Consider the following 16096-nt stretch of genomic DNA (forward strand, 5'->3'; position numbering starts at 1 on the left):
AAAGACCCATGTGGATGATCAGGGATCGCAGGGGAAATGTCAGGAGGTCTCCCTTCTCATCAGCAGATGGAAACAAAGCACAGCTACAAAACTCCCACATAAATGGCAGGAAATACAATGGCAATTCTCAACTTCATTGCTATTTACAATCTTCAGAGGCCAGGAACTTTAATTGGGTTGAGTCACAGAGTCATAAAGTGATACAGTGTGGAAACAGGCCCTTCGGCCCAACTTGCCCACACTGGCCAACGTGTCCCAGCTACACTAGTCCCACCTGCCCATATCCCTCCAAACCTGTCCCATCCATGTGCCTGTCTAACTGTTTGTTAACTGTTGGGATAGTCCCAGCTTCAACTACCTCCTCTGGCAGCACGTTCCTTACACCCACCACCCTTTGTGTGAAAGGGGGATTTTGGAAAGATACATTAAAGGCACACACACATTGCGCACAAAAGGACTTGCAGACGTGTCATTAACAAAGTTATCAGACTTTGGTAAGAGATGCCCAGATCTCTGCTCCCCGCTAACGCCTGTCTCTGCACATGCCCGATAGATTCTTGACTGTTCCAGTATCAACATTTCCAGTTAGACCATTGAGTGTCCAGTTAAAGTCATGGAGTGTGGAAACAGGCCCTTCAGCCCAACTAGTCCATGCCGATCAAATTGGCATTCTGGGCCAGGTGCACTTTCCTGTATTTGGCCCATATCCCTCCAAATCCTTCCTCTCCATATATATATATATACCTGTTCATTGCCTTTTGCCGGACAATATGACAATACTCAAAATACAAGTGAGAATCGGCCCCACATCCTCTCCAATCTGCTCTGCCATTCGGTGAGGTAATGACTGGTTCTTTGGCTCAACTCCACTTTTCAGCTTGATCTCCATAACTGCTGGTTCCTAACCTATCTAATCTCTCAGCATATTCAGTGTCTGACCTTTATAGCCTTCTGAAGTAGAGAGTTTCAAAGATTAACATAGTTCATAGAGTCACAGAGTGATACAGCGTGGAAACAGGCCCTTCGGCCCAACTCGCCCACACCGGCCAACAATGTCCCAGCTACCCTAGTCCCACTTGCCTGCACTTGGTCCATATCCCCCCAAACCTGTCCTATCCATGTACCTGTCCAACTGTTTCTTAAACGATGGGATAGTCCCAGCCTCAACTACCTCCTCTGGCAGCTTATCCCATACACCCACCACCCTCTGGGTGAAAAAGTTACCCCTCGGATTCCTATTAAATCTTTTCCCCTTCACCTTGAACCTATGTCCTCTGGTCCTCGATTCCCCTACTCTGGGCAAAAGACTCTGTGCATCTACCCGATCTATTCCTCTCATGATTTTGTATAGCTCCATGTAAAGACACTTGCTCTCATCTCTAAATGGACAAACACTCGGCATGGGTCTATGCCCCACTAATTCTAGACTTTTAACGACTAGAGGAAATGATCTCTTAGCATCTACGCAGTCAGATGCGATGTGGAGAGAAGGCAGGAACGGGGTACTGATTGTGAATGATCAGCCATGATCACAGTGAATGGCGGTTTTTATTCACAAAATGCTGGAGTAACTCAGCAGGTCAGGCAGCATCTCAGGAGGGAAGGAATGGGCGACGTTTCGGGTCGGGACCCTTCTTCAGTCTGAAGAAGGGTCTCGACCCGAAACGTCGCCCATTCCTTCTCTCCTGAGATGCTGCCAGGCCCTTCGAGCCTGCACCGCCATTCAATATGATCATGGCTGATCATCCAGCTCAGTAACCTGTACCTGCCTTCTCTCCATACCCCCTGATCCCTTTAGCCACAAGGGCCACATCTAACTCCCTCTTAAATATAGCCAATGAACTGGCCTCAACTACCTTCTGTGGCAGAGAATTCCACAGACTCACCACTCTCTGTGTGAAGAAATGTTTTCTCATCTCGGTCCCAAAAGACTTCCCCCTTATCCTTAAGCTGTGACCCCTGGTTCTGGACTCCCCCAACATCGGGAACAATCTTCCCGCATCTAGCCTCTCTAACCCCTTAAGAATTTTATATGTTTCAATAAGATCCCCCCTCAGTCTTCTAAATTCCAGCGAGTACAAGCCCAGTCTATCCAGTCTTTCTTCATATGAAAGTCCTGCCATCCCAGGGATCAATCTGGTGAACCTTCTCTGTGCTCCCTCTAAGGCTAGAATGTCTTTCCTCAGATTATATCTGAAGACAGACGCAAAAAGCTGGAGTAACCCAGCGGGACAGGCAGCATCTCTGGGGACAAGGAATGGGTGACGTTTCGGGGATGCTGCCACAACGTTCGAAGGTGTGGAAACAGGACAAATGGAAATGGAGATCGTGGAAAATGTAGAATGGATCATTGTTAGCTGGGAGCAGGTGCCAACAAAGCAATCAGAGTTAAAATGTAGTCGGAGACAGTCAGACTGGTCGGAGAACTGGGAAGGGGGAGGGATGGAGAGAGAGGGAAAGCAAGGGTTACTTGAAGTTAGAGAAGTCAATGTTCATACCGCTGGGGTGTAAGCTGCCCAAGCGGATATGAGGTGCTGTTTAATTTATATTTGCTTACATTTAAGTTTCAGTTCCTCTTGAGGTGATTGCCAAACTATCCAGCTCAACTGCCCATTGTGGTCGGGACTCAAATCCCAGGGAACAAAGGTTTAAAGTTAGATTGCGGGTTATAAAAATGCTCTGACCCTAACCGCAATCAATTCCACAGTAAGCTATCAGTGGGGACCATTAAAATGAACCAAATGAGCTGGTTGAGATGGTGATTAGATGTATTTCTGGAGAGTGTAAGGATTGGTTTGAAGTGAAGTAATTGAATGCACAGGGCCACTGGATCTCCATTAACTGCACGGGCACGCTGCCCTGACGCTAATGACCTGCTGAGGAATTGGGCGAGCGATCGGTGTCCATCCATCAGAAAACATACATTTACTGGGCCTCAGGTGAAATGCTCCCGTCTCTGCCTGGCCAGTGTTAGACTGTGGTTACCATCTGCTTTTACTTGCTGTGTAGTTCAGCTGTTGAAACTCCGCTCGGTCAGTCAGTGGTAAATGGCCCGCTGTTCCACTTTAGTTTAGTTTAGTTTGGAGATACAGCACGGAAATAGGCCCTTCGGCCCACCGGGTCCGTGCCGCCCAGCGATCCCCGCACACTAACACTATCCTACACACACTAGGGACAATTTTTACATTTACCAAGCCAAATAACCTACAAACCTTGTACGTCTTTGGAGTGTGGGAGGAAACCGAAGATCTCGGAGAAAAACCCACGCAGGTCGCGGGGAGAACGTACAAACTGCGTACAGACGGCGCCCGTGGTCGGGATCGAACCCGGGTCGCCCGCGTTGCGTTCGCGGTAAGGCAGCGACTCTACCGCTGTGCCACCGTGCCCGCCCACTTACCCATGCAATTCTTCATCATCATGAAGCCACTCTCGTATCCGTCGTAGCACTCGCATTCGAAGCTGCCCGGCGTGTTCACGCATGTTCCCTGCCCGCAGAGGTCCGGGGAGATGCGACACTCGTTGATATCTGTGTACAAAGGGCAGGAGAGTTAGCGAGTGGGAACAACAGAGAAGACCAGGTGTGGATGGAAGACGATAAACTGGGAGGAAGTGGAACGCGAGACGATCAAGGTGAAGGGGGATAGATTTAATAGGAATGTGAGGGGTAACTTTTTCACACACAGGGTGGTGGGTATATGGAACGAGCTGCCAGAGGAGGTAGTTGAGGCTGGGACTATCCCAACGTTTAAGAAACACTTAAGACAGTGACATGGATAGGACTGGTTTGGAGGGATATGGACCAAACGCAGGCAGGTGGCACTGATGTAGCTGGGACATGTTGGCCGGTGTGGGCAAGTTGGGCCGAAGGGCCTGTTTCCGCGCTGTATGACGACAGTGAGATTCAAAGTAGTGACAAATGAGAGGGAGAGGGAGAGGAAGGGGGGGAGGAAGGGGGAGATGGAGAGGAAGGGGGAGAGAGAGGGGGAGGGGCACAGGGAGAGGGGCACAGGGAGGGGGAGAGGGAGAGGGGGGTGACTTGAAAGAGAAAGAAGAAACAGAAACTGAAGAAAGATAAAACAAAGATAAATAAACTAAACGGTGGATAACAGGGGATATTGGGAGATAAGTTTGTGCATCTTCCTCTCCCCACAATGTCCCACCTGTGCAATTCCTCTCCTCCATGTTCAGGGCAAAGCCATTCTCACAGCGACACCTAAAGCTGCCAATGGTGTTCCGGCAAGTTCCGTACGTGCAGAGACTGGAGAACACCTTGCATTCATTGATATCTGAAAGAAAATGATAAAAAATGTAGTTTCGTTTTTAGTTTAGAGATACAGCGCGGAAACAGGCCCTTCGGCCCACCGAGTCCGTGTCGACCAGCGATCCACGCCCACTAACACTATCCTACATAATTTCGAGACAATTTACACTTATATCACGTCATTTTGATCGCCCCGAGGCGGGAGTTTCGATCGCCCCGACGCAGGAGTTTCGATCGCCCCCACGCAGGAGTTTCGATCGCCCCGAAGCAGGAGTTTCGATCTCCCCAAAGCGGGAGTTTCGATCGCCCCGAGGTGAGAGTTTCGATCGCCCCGACGCGGGAGTTTCGATTGCCCCGACGCGGGAGTTTCGATCGCCCCGACGCAGGAGTTTCGATCGCCCCCACGCAGGAGTTTCGATCGCCCCGAAGCAGGAGTTTCGATCTCCCCAAAGCGGGAGTTTCGATCGCCCCGAGGTGAGAGTTTCGATCGCCCCGACGCGGGAGTTTCGATTGCCCCGACGCGGGAGTTTCGATCGCCCCGACGCAGGAGTTTCAATCGCCCCAAAGCGGGAGTTTCGATCGCCCCAAAGCGGGAGTTTCGATCGCCCCAAAGCGGGGGTTTCGATCGCCCCGACGTGAGAGTTTCGATCGCCCCCACCTGGGAGTTTCGATCGCCCCGAAGCAGGAGTTTCGATCGCCCCGAAGCAGGAGTTTCAATCGCCCCGAAGCAGGAGTTTCAATCGCCCCGACGTGAGAGTTTCGATCGCCCCTACGTGGGAGTTTCAATCGCCCCCACACGGGGGTTTCGATCGCCCCCCACACGGGGGTTTCGATCGCCCCGACGCGGGAGTTTCAATTGCCCCCCATGCGGGAGTTTCGATCGCCCCCACGCAGGAGTTTTGATCGTCCCCACGCAGGAGTTTCGATCGCCCCCACGCGGGGGTTTCGATCGCCCCTACGCGGGAGTTTCGATCGCCCCTACGCGGGAGTTTCGATCGCCCCTACGCGGGGGTTTCGATCGCCCCGACGTGGGGGTTTCGATCGCCCCGACGCGGGAGTTTTGTAAGGCAGCAACTCTACCGCTGCGCCACCCCCTTCAAAATCTAATCCCTCTTTTCTCTCTACGTTTCTTCACGGCCTTCTGGCTTGGGTCGCGAATGACACACTACATAAAACACCACAATGGAAATGGTTACACGTTGGCGCGCGTACCTTTGTAGAACGGCCTCCCGGTCAAGATGTCGCCCCTGTTGGCAAAGCCTGGTCCCCGCGGGCAAATGGCCTCGTGTTCGCGCGAGCCAGGCTGTGGGCACTGCTCGCAGTCCGCCCCCCAGGCGTTGCCGATGGAGCAGCAGCAGGCGTCGATGCGGAAACGGCCGCCGACCGGCTCGGTACACTCGTCCTCCTCCCACTTCAGGTAGCAGTGCTCCAGGCGGACATCTACCGCAGGCAGACAGTGCAGGGTTAGTCACAGGGAAACAGGCACACTGTGGGCAGCTTGGGTCAAACACTCCATCACAAAGCCCAAAGAAGGCTCTCGACCCGAAACCTCACCCATTCCTTCCACCCAGAGATGCTGCTCGTCCCGCTGAGTTACTCCAGCATCTTGTGGCTATCTTTGGTTTAAACCAGCATCTGCAGACCCTTCCTACACCAGCAAACAAGCCTTCTCAACCCAACGCTGAACTTTACAACTTCCATCTGTACCCGTCATCCATCTTAGTTTTAGTTTAGAATACAGCGCGGAAACAGGCCCTTCGGCCCACTGGGTCCGCGCCGACCAGCGATCCCCGCACATTAACACTATCCTACACCCACCAGGGACGATTTTTTTAAACATTTACCCAGCCAATTAACCTACATACCTGTATGTCTTTGGAGTGTGGGAGGAAACCGAAGATCTCGGAGAAAACCCACGCAGGTCACGGGGAGAACGTACAAACTCCGTACAGACGGCGCCCGTAGTCAGGATCGAACCCGGGTCTCCGGCGCTGCATTCGCTGTAAGGCAGCAACTCTACCGCTGCGCCACCGTGACCCCCCCTGCTGTTGCAGTAATTTGTCCTCCTTCTGCGATCAGTACTCACCAACACACGTTCTCCCAGTTCCATCCAGAGTCAACCCTTCGGGGCAGTCACACACGAAGGAGCCCTGCGTGTTCACACACCGTCCGTTGGTGCAAACCCCCGGGAACACGTCACACTCGTTCACATCTGGTGAGAAAGATGCAAACATCTGGTGAGAAAGGTGCAAACATCTGGTGGGAAAGGTGCAAACATCTGGTGAGAAAGGTGCAAACATCTGGTGAGAAAGGTGCAAACATCTGGTGAGAAAGGTGCAAACATCTGGTGGGAAAGGTGCAAACATCTGGTGGGAAAGGTGCAAACATCTGGAGGGAAAGGTGCAAACATCTGGTGGGAAAGGTGCAAACATCTGGTGGGAAAGGTGCAAACATCTGGTGAGAAAGATGGAAGGTAACAGCAAACAGACCCACGTCACAGGCACCTTTTTCTGAAGGTGGTGAAAATGAAAGGATTCGGAGTAAGTCAGGTCATCATTTTAACTGGAGAAGGGAACAAGGCAAGTATGTCAAAGATAGACTCCAAAAACCGGAGTAACTCAGGACAGGCAGCATCTCTGGAGAGAGGGAATGGGTGACGTTTCGGGTCCAGACCTTTTTTCGGACCTGAGGAGGGGGTGGTTTGTGTGGGAAGGGACAAGTGGACCAGGGAGTTGCGGAGGGAACGGTCTCTGCGGAACGCAGAAAGGGGTGGAGATGGGAAGATGTGGCCTGAACATTGTAATCGTACGTCCAAGTGGGGCGCGGGGCGGTGACGTCACCTTGTCCTGTATTTGGGGGTGAGGAAGTTGGCAACCCTATTTGTGTCTGTCTGTATAATTTAATTCTTGCTGTGGTTGGGACAGTCGAACAGTCTGAACTCACCTTCACAGGTAATGCCCCTCACCCTGGCAAAGCCTCTGGGGCAGGATGCATCTGCAAGGAGAAACACTGAATCAGCCATCCAGTCTAAACACATGCGAGTGTACGCAAAATCAGAGCAAGCCCAGACCACGGGCCCCATCAAGTCTACACCACTGTTCATTCACAGTCAGGATCGAACCCGGGTCTCCGGCGCTGCATTCGCAGTAAGGCAGCAACTCTACCGCTGCGCCACCGTGCCGCTCTGATTCCCTGACACTTTCTGCCGTTTCATTCCCTCTCTCTGACAGAAAACCCATCCACCTGTCACACCTCAAAAAGCTCTGTGTCTCACTCACAAGCTTGCCCATGTCCAGCCACCTAGATCTCGCCCTCTGGTTTTATATTTCATTCTTCTCCTCTTATCTGAAAACTCTTTTGTTGCCTTGTCATCTCTAGCCTTCACACCCCCCCCCCACCACCGCCATCTGCCAAACCAACACCCCTCACCTACATCCACCTATCTGAAGTAGGGTCTCGACCTGAAACGTCACCCATTCCTTCTACCCAGAGATGCTGCCTGTCCGGCTAAGTTACTCCGCCATTTTGTGTCTAACTCCATAAAAGTCCTTTGCTTGAGAGTTGTATCAAAAGCTAAGCCATATATGATAGAGCAGAGACCACTGCATGAGAGACACACAGAGTGCTGGATCAACTCAGCGGGACAGGCAACATCTCTGGAGAGAAGGAATGGGCGACGTTTCGGGTCGAGGCCCTTCTTCAGACCTGACTTGAGTGAAGTAAGTGCACTGTAAGATGAAGGGTTCAGAGAAGGCGCCGCCCCGCCCCCATTACCCGTGCCCCGCCCCCATCACAAGTGCCCCGCCCCCATCACCAACGCCCCACCCCCATCACCAGGGCCCCGCCCCCATCACCAGCGCCCCGCCCCATCACCAGGGCCCTGCCCCATCACCAGCGCCCCCATCACCAGCGCCCCGCCCCCATCACCAATGCCCCCATCACCAACGCCCCGCCCCCATCACCAGCGCCCCGCCCCCATCACCAGCCCCCATCACCGGTGCCCCTCCCCCGCCCCGCCCCCATCACCAACGTCCCGCCCCCATCACCAGCGCCCCGCCCCCATCACCAGCGCCCTGCCCCATCACCAGCGCCCCGCCCCATCACCAGCGCCCCGCCCCATCACCAGGGCCCCGCCCCATCACCAGCGCCCCGCCCCATCACCAGCGCCCCGCCCCATCACCAGCGCCCCGCCCCATCACCAGCGCCCCGCCCCATCACCAGCGCCCCGCCCCCATCACCAGCGCCCCGCCCCCATCACCAGTGCCCTGCCCCATCACCAGCGCCCCGCCCCCATCACCGCGCCATGCAGACGTGTACCCAGCTCGCAGTGTTCACAGGGGCTGCCCCACGCCGCCCCCAGGGTGGCACAGCACTCGGACTTCAGCGTGGCCCCGTTGATATTCACTTCGCAGCGACCGCCCTGAATGTTCAGCCAACACGTCCCCTTCATGCCGTCTGTTGGAAGAGGAGCAGAGAGAAGTCATCACAGGGGCGGCCATTCTCAGGCCATTCGGACCCATCGAGTTTAATCCGCCATTATCTATCTTTCCCTCTCAACTCTATTCTCCTGACTTCTCCCCGTAACCTTCGACGCCAGTACTGAACAAGAACCTGTTCCAAATGCATTTTAAGTCTTGTAATTGCACTCACCTTCACCATTTCTCATGGCTGCTCGTTCCATTTACCCACCGACCTGTGTGTGTGAAGAACTTGCTCCTCGGGTCCCCTTCAAAGCTATCCCTTGTCACTTTAAACCTTCTTCCTTCTAGTTTGAGTCTCCCTTATCCTGGGATAAACACCTGTGTGACCGTCCATCTCACCTGCACCCCTCAGGATGTCAAACTCTCAGCCTCATTTGCCCAGTGAAAACAAATCAAGGCCTATTGATTCTCTCCTTATATCTCAATCCCTCCAAATTCCAGCAACATCCTTGTGAGTAGGGTTGCCAACTTTCTCACTCCCAAATAAGGGACAAAAGGTGACGTCACCACCCCGCGCCCCCACGTGACCTCACCCAGCCAGCGGCCACGTGCTCCCGCTCCACCAATGGCGGCTGCCCGGGCCACGAGGCGTGTTGCTAAGCTACCTCCATTAGGTGGTGCCCGGGACTCCGGACCTACGCTGTCCGGGCCTACAGTGCCGGGGCCTGTAGCGGCCCCCGGGCCTACAGTGTCCGGGCCTACAGTGTCCGGGCCTACAGTGTCTGGGCCTGTATTGGCCCCCGGGCCTACAGTGTCCAGGCCTACAGTGCCCGGGCCTGTAGCGGCCATGGACCTACAGTGTCCGGGCCTACAGCGCCCCCCGGGGCTAATACAGGATAAGGGCGGTCCCGTACTGGACAAACCAATTTAGCCCAGTATACGGGATGTCCCGGCTAATACGGGACAGTTGGCAACCCTACTTGTGAGTGAAGCATGACCGCATCCTTTCTAACTTAATCACACCCATCCCGTCGCCCGGCAACCAGGATAGCCCACAAGGCTCCAGATGTGGTCTCTTCAACATCTTGCACATCTGAAAACATGACATCCCCACTTTTGCACTCAATGCCCTCGTCCTCTTCCCCGAGTTCCTCAGTTTCCATGGCCCTCTCCACAATAAATGCAGATGAAAAGTATTCATTTAAGACTTTGCCGGTCTCCCGCGATGAATCCCTGAGGAATGGAGAGATGAAAGCCTCCCTCTCCTCATTAATGGAGAGGAAGGGCCTCTCCCACAGGCTGTCTCCTGCCCGGGGTGAACCTTCATGGGCGGCAGTGGTGCCGAGGGACTCACCGATGCAGATGGTTCTGGTGGGGTCCAGTTTGCTACCGAGCGAGCATTCGCAGATGAACGAGCCGGCCATGTTCCTGCAGTAACCATTCACACACGGGCTGGATTCACACTCGTTCACATCTGGAACAGCAGAAAAGCAAAGTTACTCACGCCGGGCCGCACTGAAACTGGAGATGCAGAGGAGGCATTATTGAACAGACCAGGATGGGAAGCCACACACACACACACACTGAACTTTCCCAGTCCTCGACTGTTCACAATTCAACGCCTCCACAACTCTGCACGCATCGTTTGATTTGGTTCTGCTCATATCCACTCCAAAGAAAACTCCAAAGGAAACATCTGTTTGTTATGTCTGCGGGCGATTGATTTTTGGGATGTGTTTGATTGGAGGGACTTGAAGAAAATCACCGATTTTTCTAAAGGGATTCATTTCTCAGCACTGCGAGAAATATGTAGAAACAGAGAAAATAGGTGCAGGAGGAGGCCATTTGGCCCTTCGAGCCAGCACCGCCATTCATTGTGATCATGGCTGATCGTCCACAATCAGTAACCCGTGCCTGCCTTCTCCCCATATCCCTTGATTCCGCTAGCCCCGAGAGCTCTATCTAACTCTCTTTTAAATCCATCCAGTGAATCGGCCTCCACTGCCCTCTGTGGCAGAGAATTCCACAAATTCACAATTCTCTGGGTGAAAAAGTTTTTTCTCATCTCAGTTTTAAATGGCCTCCCCTTTATTCTTAGACTGTGGCCCCTGGTTCTGGACTCCCCCCAACATTGGGAACATCTGTGCACTACGCCGAGATCAGAAACCATTGATTGAACTGATTGATCGAAAGGTACAGCATGGCCCTTCGGCCCGTCAAGTCCATGCCGTCCACCGGCCACCCGTTCATTCTGGTTCTATGTTATCCCACTTTTGCATCTACTGCCGAAGCAGTAGAGACAGTTCACAGACGCCGATTAACCTACAAACCGCATGTCTTTGGGATGTGAGAAGAAACCAGAGGAAACCCATGCAGTCCCAGGGAAAACGGTACAAACTCCACACAGGCAAGTGATCGGACTCAGGTCTCCTGCGTTGTGAGGCAGCAGTTCCACCTGACATTTTGTTCCCAGCTGCTCTCAGGCAACTGAATCATCCCACCACAGCCAGAGAGCAGTGCTGAACTACCATCTACCTCTTTGGTAACCCTCGGATTATCCTTGACATGTGAGGAAAGATTGAAAAGACTGGGCTTGTATTCACTGGAGTTTAGAAGGATGAGAGGGGATTTTATAGAGACAAGCCAGATGCAGGAAAAATGTTCCCAGTGTTGGGGGGAAGTCCAGAACCAGGGGCCACAGTCTTAGAATAAAGGGGAGGCCATTTAAAACTGAGGTGAGAAAAAAAAATTCGCCCAGAGAATTGTGAATTTGTGGAATTCTCTGCCACAGAGGGCAGTGGAAGCCGAATCACTGGATGGATTTAAGAGAGGGTTAGATAGAGCTCTAGGGGCTAGTGGAATCAAGGGATATGGGGGGAAGGCAGGCACGGGGTATTGATTGTGGATGATCAGCCATGATCACAATGAATGGCGGTGCTGGCTCGAAGGGCCGAATGGCCTCCTCCTGCACCTATTTTCTATGTTTCTATGATCGGACTTTGCTGGCTTTACCTTGCACTGAACGTTATTCCCTTATCACGTATCTATACACTGTAAATGGATCGATTGTAATCGTGCATTGCCTCTCTGCTGACTGGTTTAACACGCAACAAAAGCTTTTCACTGTACCTCGGTACACGTGACAATAAACTAAGCTGAACCAGCCGCGCCCTTGAATATCAGTTTCAGTTTATTGTCACGCGTACCGAGGGGCAGTGAAAAGCTTTTGTTGCGCGCTAACCAGTCAGCGGAAAGGCAACACATGATTACAATCGAGCCATTTACAGTGAACAGATACATGATAAGGGAATAACGTTTAGTGCAACGTAAAGCCAGTAAAGGTAGACACAAATGCTGGAGTAACTCAACGGGTCAGGCAGCATCTCGGGAGAGAAGGAATGGGTGACGTTTCGGGTTGAGACCCTTGGGGGTCACCCATTCCTTCTCTCCCGAGATGCTGCCTGACCCGCTGAGTTACTCCAGCATTTTGTGTCTACCTTCGATTTAAACCAGCATCTGCAGTTATCTTTCCTATACTTAAAGCCAGTAAAGTCCGATCATGGATAGTCCGAGGTTCACCACTGGGGTAGATCGTAGTCCAGCACTGCTCTCTGGTTGTGGTGGGATGGTTCAGTTGCCTTATAACAGCCGGGAAGAAACTGTCCCTGAATCTGGTGGTGTGCGTTTCCACACTGAAACAATATATCTTGCTGGCATGTTGTAGGGGTTGCCAACTATCTCACTCCCAAATAAGGGACAAAAGGTGACGTCACCGCCCCGCGCCCCACGTGACCTCACCCAGCCAGCGGCCACGAGCTCCCGCTCAACCAATGGCGGCTGCCCGGGCCGGGTGGCGGGTTGCTACGCAGCCTCTGACAGGCGAACACACTCGGCCTCGCTCCCCGAACACACTCCGTTAGCCTATACTGTCCCGGCCTACAGCGGCCCGCATGGCGAATACGGGACAAGGGCGGTCCCATAGGGGACAAACCAATTAATGCCCAAAATACCGGATGTCCCGGCTAATACGGGACAGTTGGCAACCCTGGCATGATGTGATGTCGAATTCTTACCTTCACAGGTTTCAGTGTCGGGTTTAAAGATGTAGCCGGTCGGGCAGGTACAGGTGTAGCTGCCAGGTGTGTTACGACACAGACCATTGTCACACAGCAACATGTTGACCGAACATTCATCAATATCTGTGGAAAGAAACAGATCATCCCAGAGGACACCATGAACTGTACGGCTCACGTCAATCGGACAACAATCTAGACACACAGCAAATAGGTGCAGGAGGCTGACCATCACAAATCAGTACCCTGTTCCTGCTTTCTCCCCATAATCCCTTGATTCCATTAGTCCTAAGAGCTAACTCTCTCTTGAATACATCCACATATAGTGCCGGCTCGAAGGGCCAAATGGCCTCCTCCCGCCCCTATTTTCTATGTTTACCTGTCAGTTGCCTCGTCAGTTAGAAGTCGCAATTTAGTTTAGTTTAGTTTAGAGTTTTCAGAGCGGAAGCAGGTCCTCCGGCCCACCGAGTCTGCACCGCCCAGCGATCCCCGCTCATTAACGCGATCCTACACGCACACACACACACACACTGAGGACAATTTACACTTATACCAAGCCAACTAACCTACAAACCTGTACGTCATTGGAGTGTGGGAGGAAACCGAAGATCTTGGAGAAAACCCACGCAGGTCACGGGGAGAACGTACAAACCCCGTACAGACAGCACCCGCAGTCGGGATCGAACCCGGGTCTCTGGCGCTGCAAGCGCTGTAAGGCGGCAACTCTACCGCTGCGCCACCGTGCCACTCATTCTCGCATAGGTACCAAGATCCGATGATTACAATGGCCTTCCAGTAACTCAGCGGGTCAGGCAGCATCTCGGGAGAGAAGGAATGACCTTGAAGGGTCTCGACCCGAAACGTCACCCATTCCTTCTCTCCAGAGATGCTGCCTGACCCGCTGAGTTACTCCAGCATTTTGTGTCCACCTTCGATTTAAACCAGCGTCCGCAGTTTTTTTTCCCTCCACCTTCCAGTAACTCCTCCGTAAACCCACTCTTCCCTCGTTGGCCTCACTCCCCCTTTGTCCTCACCCCGTCCACACATTCCCCTCCCTCCATTGCGCATTCCCCCCTTCCTTGACCCTTTCCTTCCCATCTCCACTGTCCGGCTTTTTGTGAGACCGCGTGAGGGGGAGTCTGGCGAGGTGTGGAGTCGGAGCCGCCTCTGCTCCAGGGCCGAGAGGGAGAGAGAGAGAGAGAGGGTGGGTAGACACAAAAAGCTGGAGTAACTCAGCGGGTCAGGCAGCATCTCGAGAGAGAGAGAGAGAGAAGGAATGGGTGACGTTGGGTGTCGACCCGAGACGTCACCCATTCCTTCTCTCCAGAGATGCTGCCTGACCCGCTGAGTTACTCCAGCTTTTTGTGTCGACCTTCGATTTAGACCAGCATGTGCAGTTATTTTCCTACACCAGGCTTGAGAGAGACTTTCAGGAAGCAGACGGTACGTGGGTAGTCCGCCAACATCCATATTTTGATAGGGAGAGGCAGCCTTTAACATGATAGTCACACAGGAGAGAGAAAGAATTGAAATGTGCTCGACTTATTTCTGTGTGTTTTTATGCTGGATATTTTTTGTGATTTCAGCACTATTCTCTGTCGGTGAACTTCATGCCCCCCAATTGATCCAGAATGCATCCCGTTCTGCCCATTAGAGCTAAATAGTAACCGTTCAGAGTGAAGCCAGAGAGAAGGCTTAATCTCTGGGCGGCACGGTGGCGCAGCGGTAGAGTTGCTGCCTTACAGCGCTTGCAGCGCCAGAGATCCGGGTTCCATCCCGACTACGGGCGCTGTCTGTAGGGAGTTTGTACGTTCTCCAAAGACGTGCAAATATAATTGTCCCTAGTGTGTGTAGGATAGTGTTAATGTGTGGGGATCGCTGGGCGGCGCGGACTCGGTGGGCCGAAGGGCCTGTTTCCGCACTGTATCTCTAAATCTAAATCTAAAACATCTAAATCTGAATCAGGGGTTATGAGGAGAAGGCAGGAAAATGGGATTCGGAGGCAGAGATCGGCCATGATTGAATGGCGGAGCGGTCCTGATGGGGCGAATGGCCTAATTCTACTCCGAACTTGTGAACTAGTGCGAGTCGTGGCTGGTACAAAGTTATTAAAGTATAATATCAACTGAAAATAAACTGTGCAGTAGAATAACAAGAACAGCCTCCAGCATCTACAATCTCACGACCCCACCCTTACACTGTACATTGGCATGTAACACACGTGTTCGGTCTATTTGCAAACGTGTACTGAAGATAAAACTCTTTCCCCAACAAGCTTCATACTATTGGGCATACGAGTTATTTAATTTTATTGAGGCAGATCAATGAACAGCAAAGCAATGAAAAGAATATACATTTCTCGATCTTCCCTGATTCAGAAATTATTAAACTTGCTCACTTTCCTTTTGTAGACTGCCCATGCTATAAAATGCTTCATCCGGCTGCCCCTTGCTGGCTCACTAGAAAGCGTTTTAAATCAGATTCTGCCCCCAGGTCTGTACTTAAAAGGGCGGTCACGGTGGCGCAGCAGTAGAGTTGCCACCTTCCAGCGAACGCAGCGCCGGAGACCCGGGTTCAATCCTGACTACGAGCGCCGTCTGTACGGGGTTTGTACTTTCTCCCCCGTGATCTGCGTGGGTTTTCTCCGAGATCTTCGGTTTCCTCCCACGCTCCAAATAATTGGCTTGGTAAATGTAAAAATTGTCCCTCGTGGGTGTAGGTTAGTGTTAGTGTGCGGGGATCGCTGGTCGGCGCGGACCCGGTGGGCCGAAGGGCCTGTTTCCGCGCTGTATTTCTAAACTAGACTAAACGAAGTGGATTCACACTGGGAGATGCTTCCAAGATGGCGCCCAACCCAGGCGACTATTTGCGCGCTGGCCACAGAAGCAGATCTACAAACCCGTATTACAATGGCTCCACGCTCTTAAATCTACAATGGGGGGGGAGGGTGGGAGAACAAAGGGGGGGCCTGGCGCGGGGGGTGGGGGGTACTTTGTAACATTGTCAGCACCCTTTATGGGCGACTATTTGCATACTTGGGTATGCAAGCAAAGAATTTCACTGTGACTTGTCATATGTGACAATAAAGTATTCACTCATTCATTCATTCATTCATTCATTCATTCATTCATTCATTCATTCATTCATTCATTCATTCATTCATTCATTCATTCATTCATTCATTCATACATTCATTGAAATCTCTATCCCTACAGCAGCTTTTCTATGCGCTGTAAATGGATTGATTATAATCACATATTGTCTTTCCGCTGACTGGTTAGCACGCGACAAAAGTTGTTCACTGTACCTCGGTACATGTGACAATAAACTCATTAAACTAA

General features: G+C 52.3%; 1 protein-coding gene across 1 annotated transcript in view; it reads right to left on the reverse strand.

Annotated features, from left to right (window-relative positions):
• fbn3 (fibrillin 3) overlaps positions 1-16096 on the reverse strand; it is a 206225-nt gene that overhangs the window by 80357 nt on the left and 109772 nt on the right. Inside the window, exons 19-26 of the mRNA XM_078424021.1 lie at positions 12756-12881; positions 10037-10156; positions 8579-8716; positions 7205-7255; positions 6348-6473; positions 5474-5701; positions 4161-4286; positions 3398-3526 (exon numbers count right to left, since the gene is read on the reverse strand). Of these exons, the coding sequence (XP_078280147.1) occupies positions 3398-3526; positions 4161-4286; positions 5474-5701; positions 6348-6473; positions 7205-7255; positions 8579-8716; positions 10037-10156; positions 12756-12881 (1044 nt within the window). The remainder of the gene's footprint in view (positions 1-3397; positions 3527-4160; positions 4287-5473; positions 5702-6347; positions 6474-7204; positions 7256-8578; positions 8717-10036; positions 10157-12755; positions 12882-16096) is intronic.

This window comes from Rhinoraja longicauda, chromosome 28 (assembly GCF_053455715.1).
Source record: "Rhinoraja longicauda isolate Sanriku21f chromosome 28, sRhiLon1.1, whole genome shotgun sequence".
NCBI classification, from domain to species: Eukaryota; Metazoa; Chordata; class Chondrichthyes; order Rajiformes; family Arhynchobatidae; genus Rhinoraja; species Rhinoraja longicauda.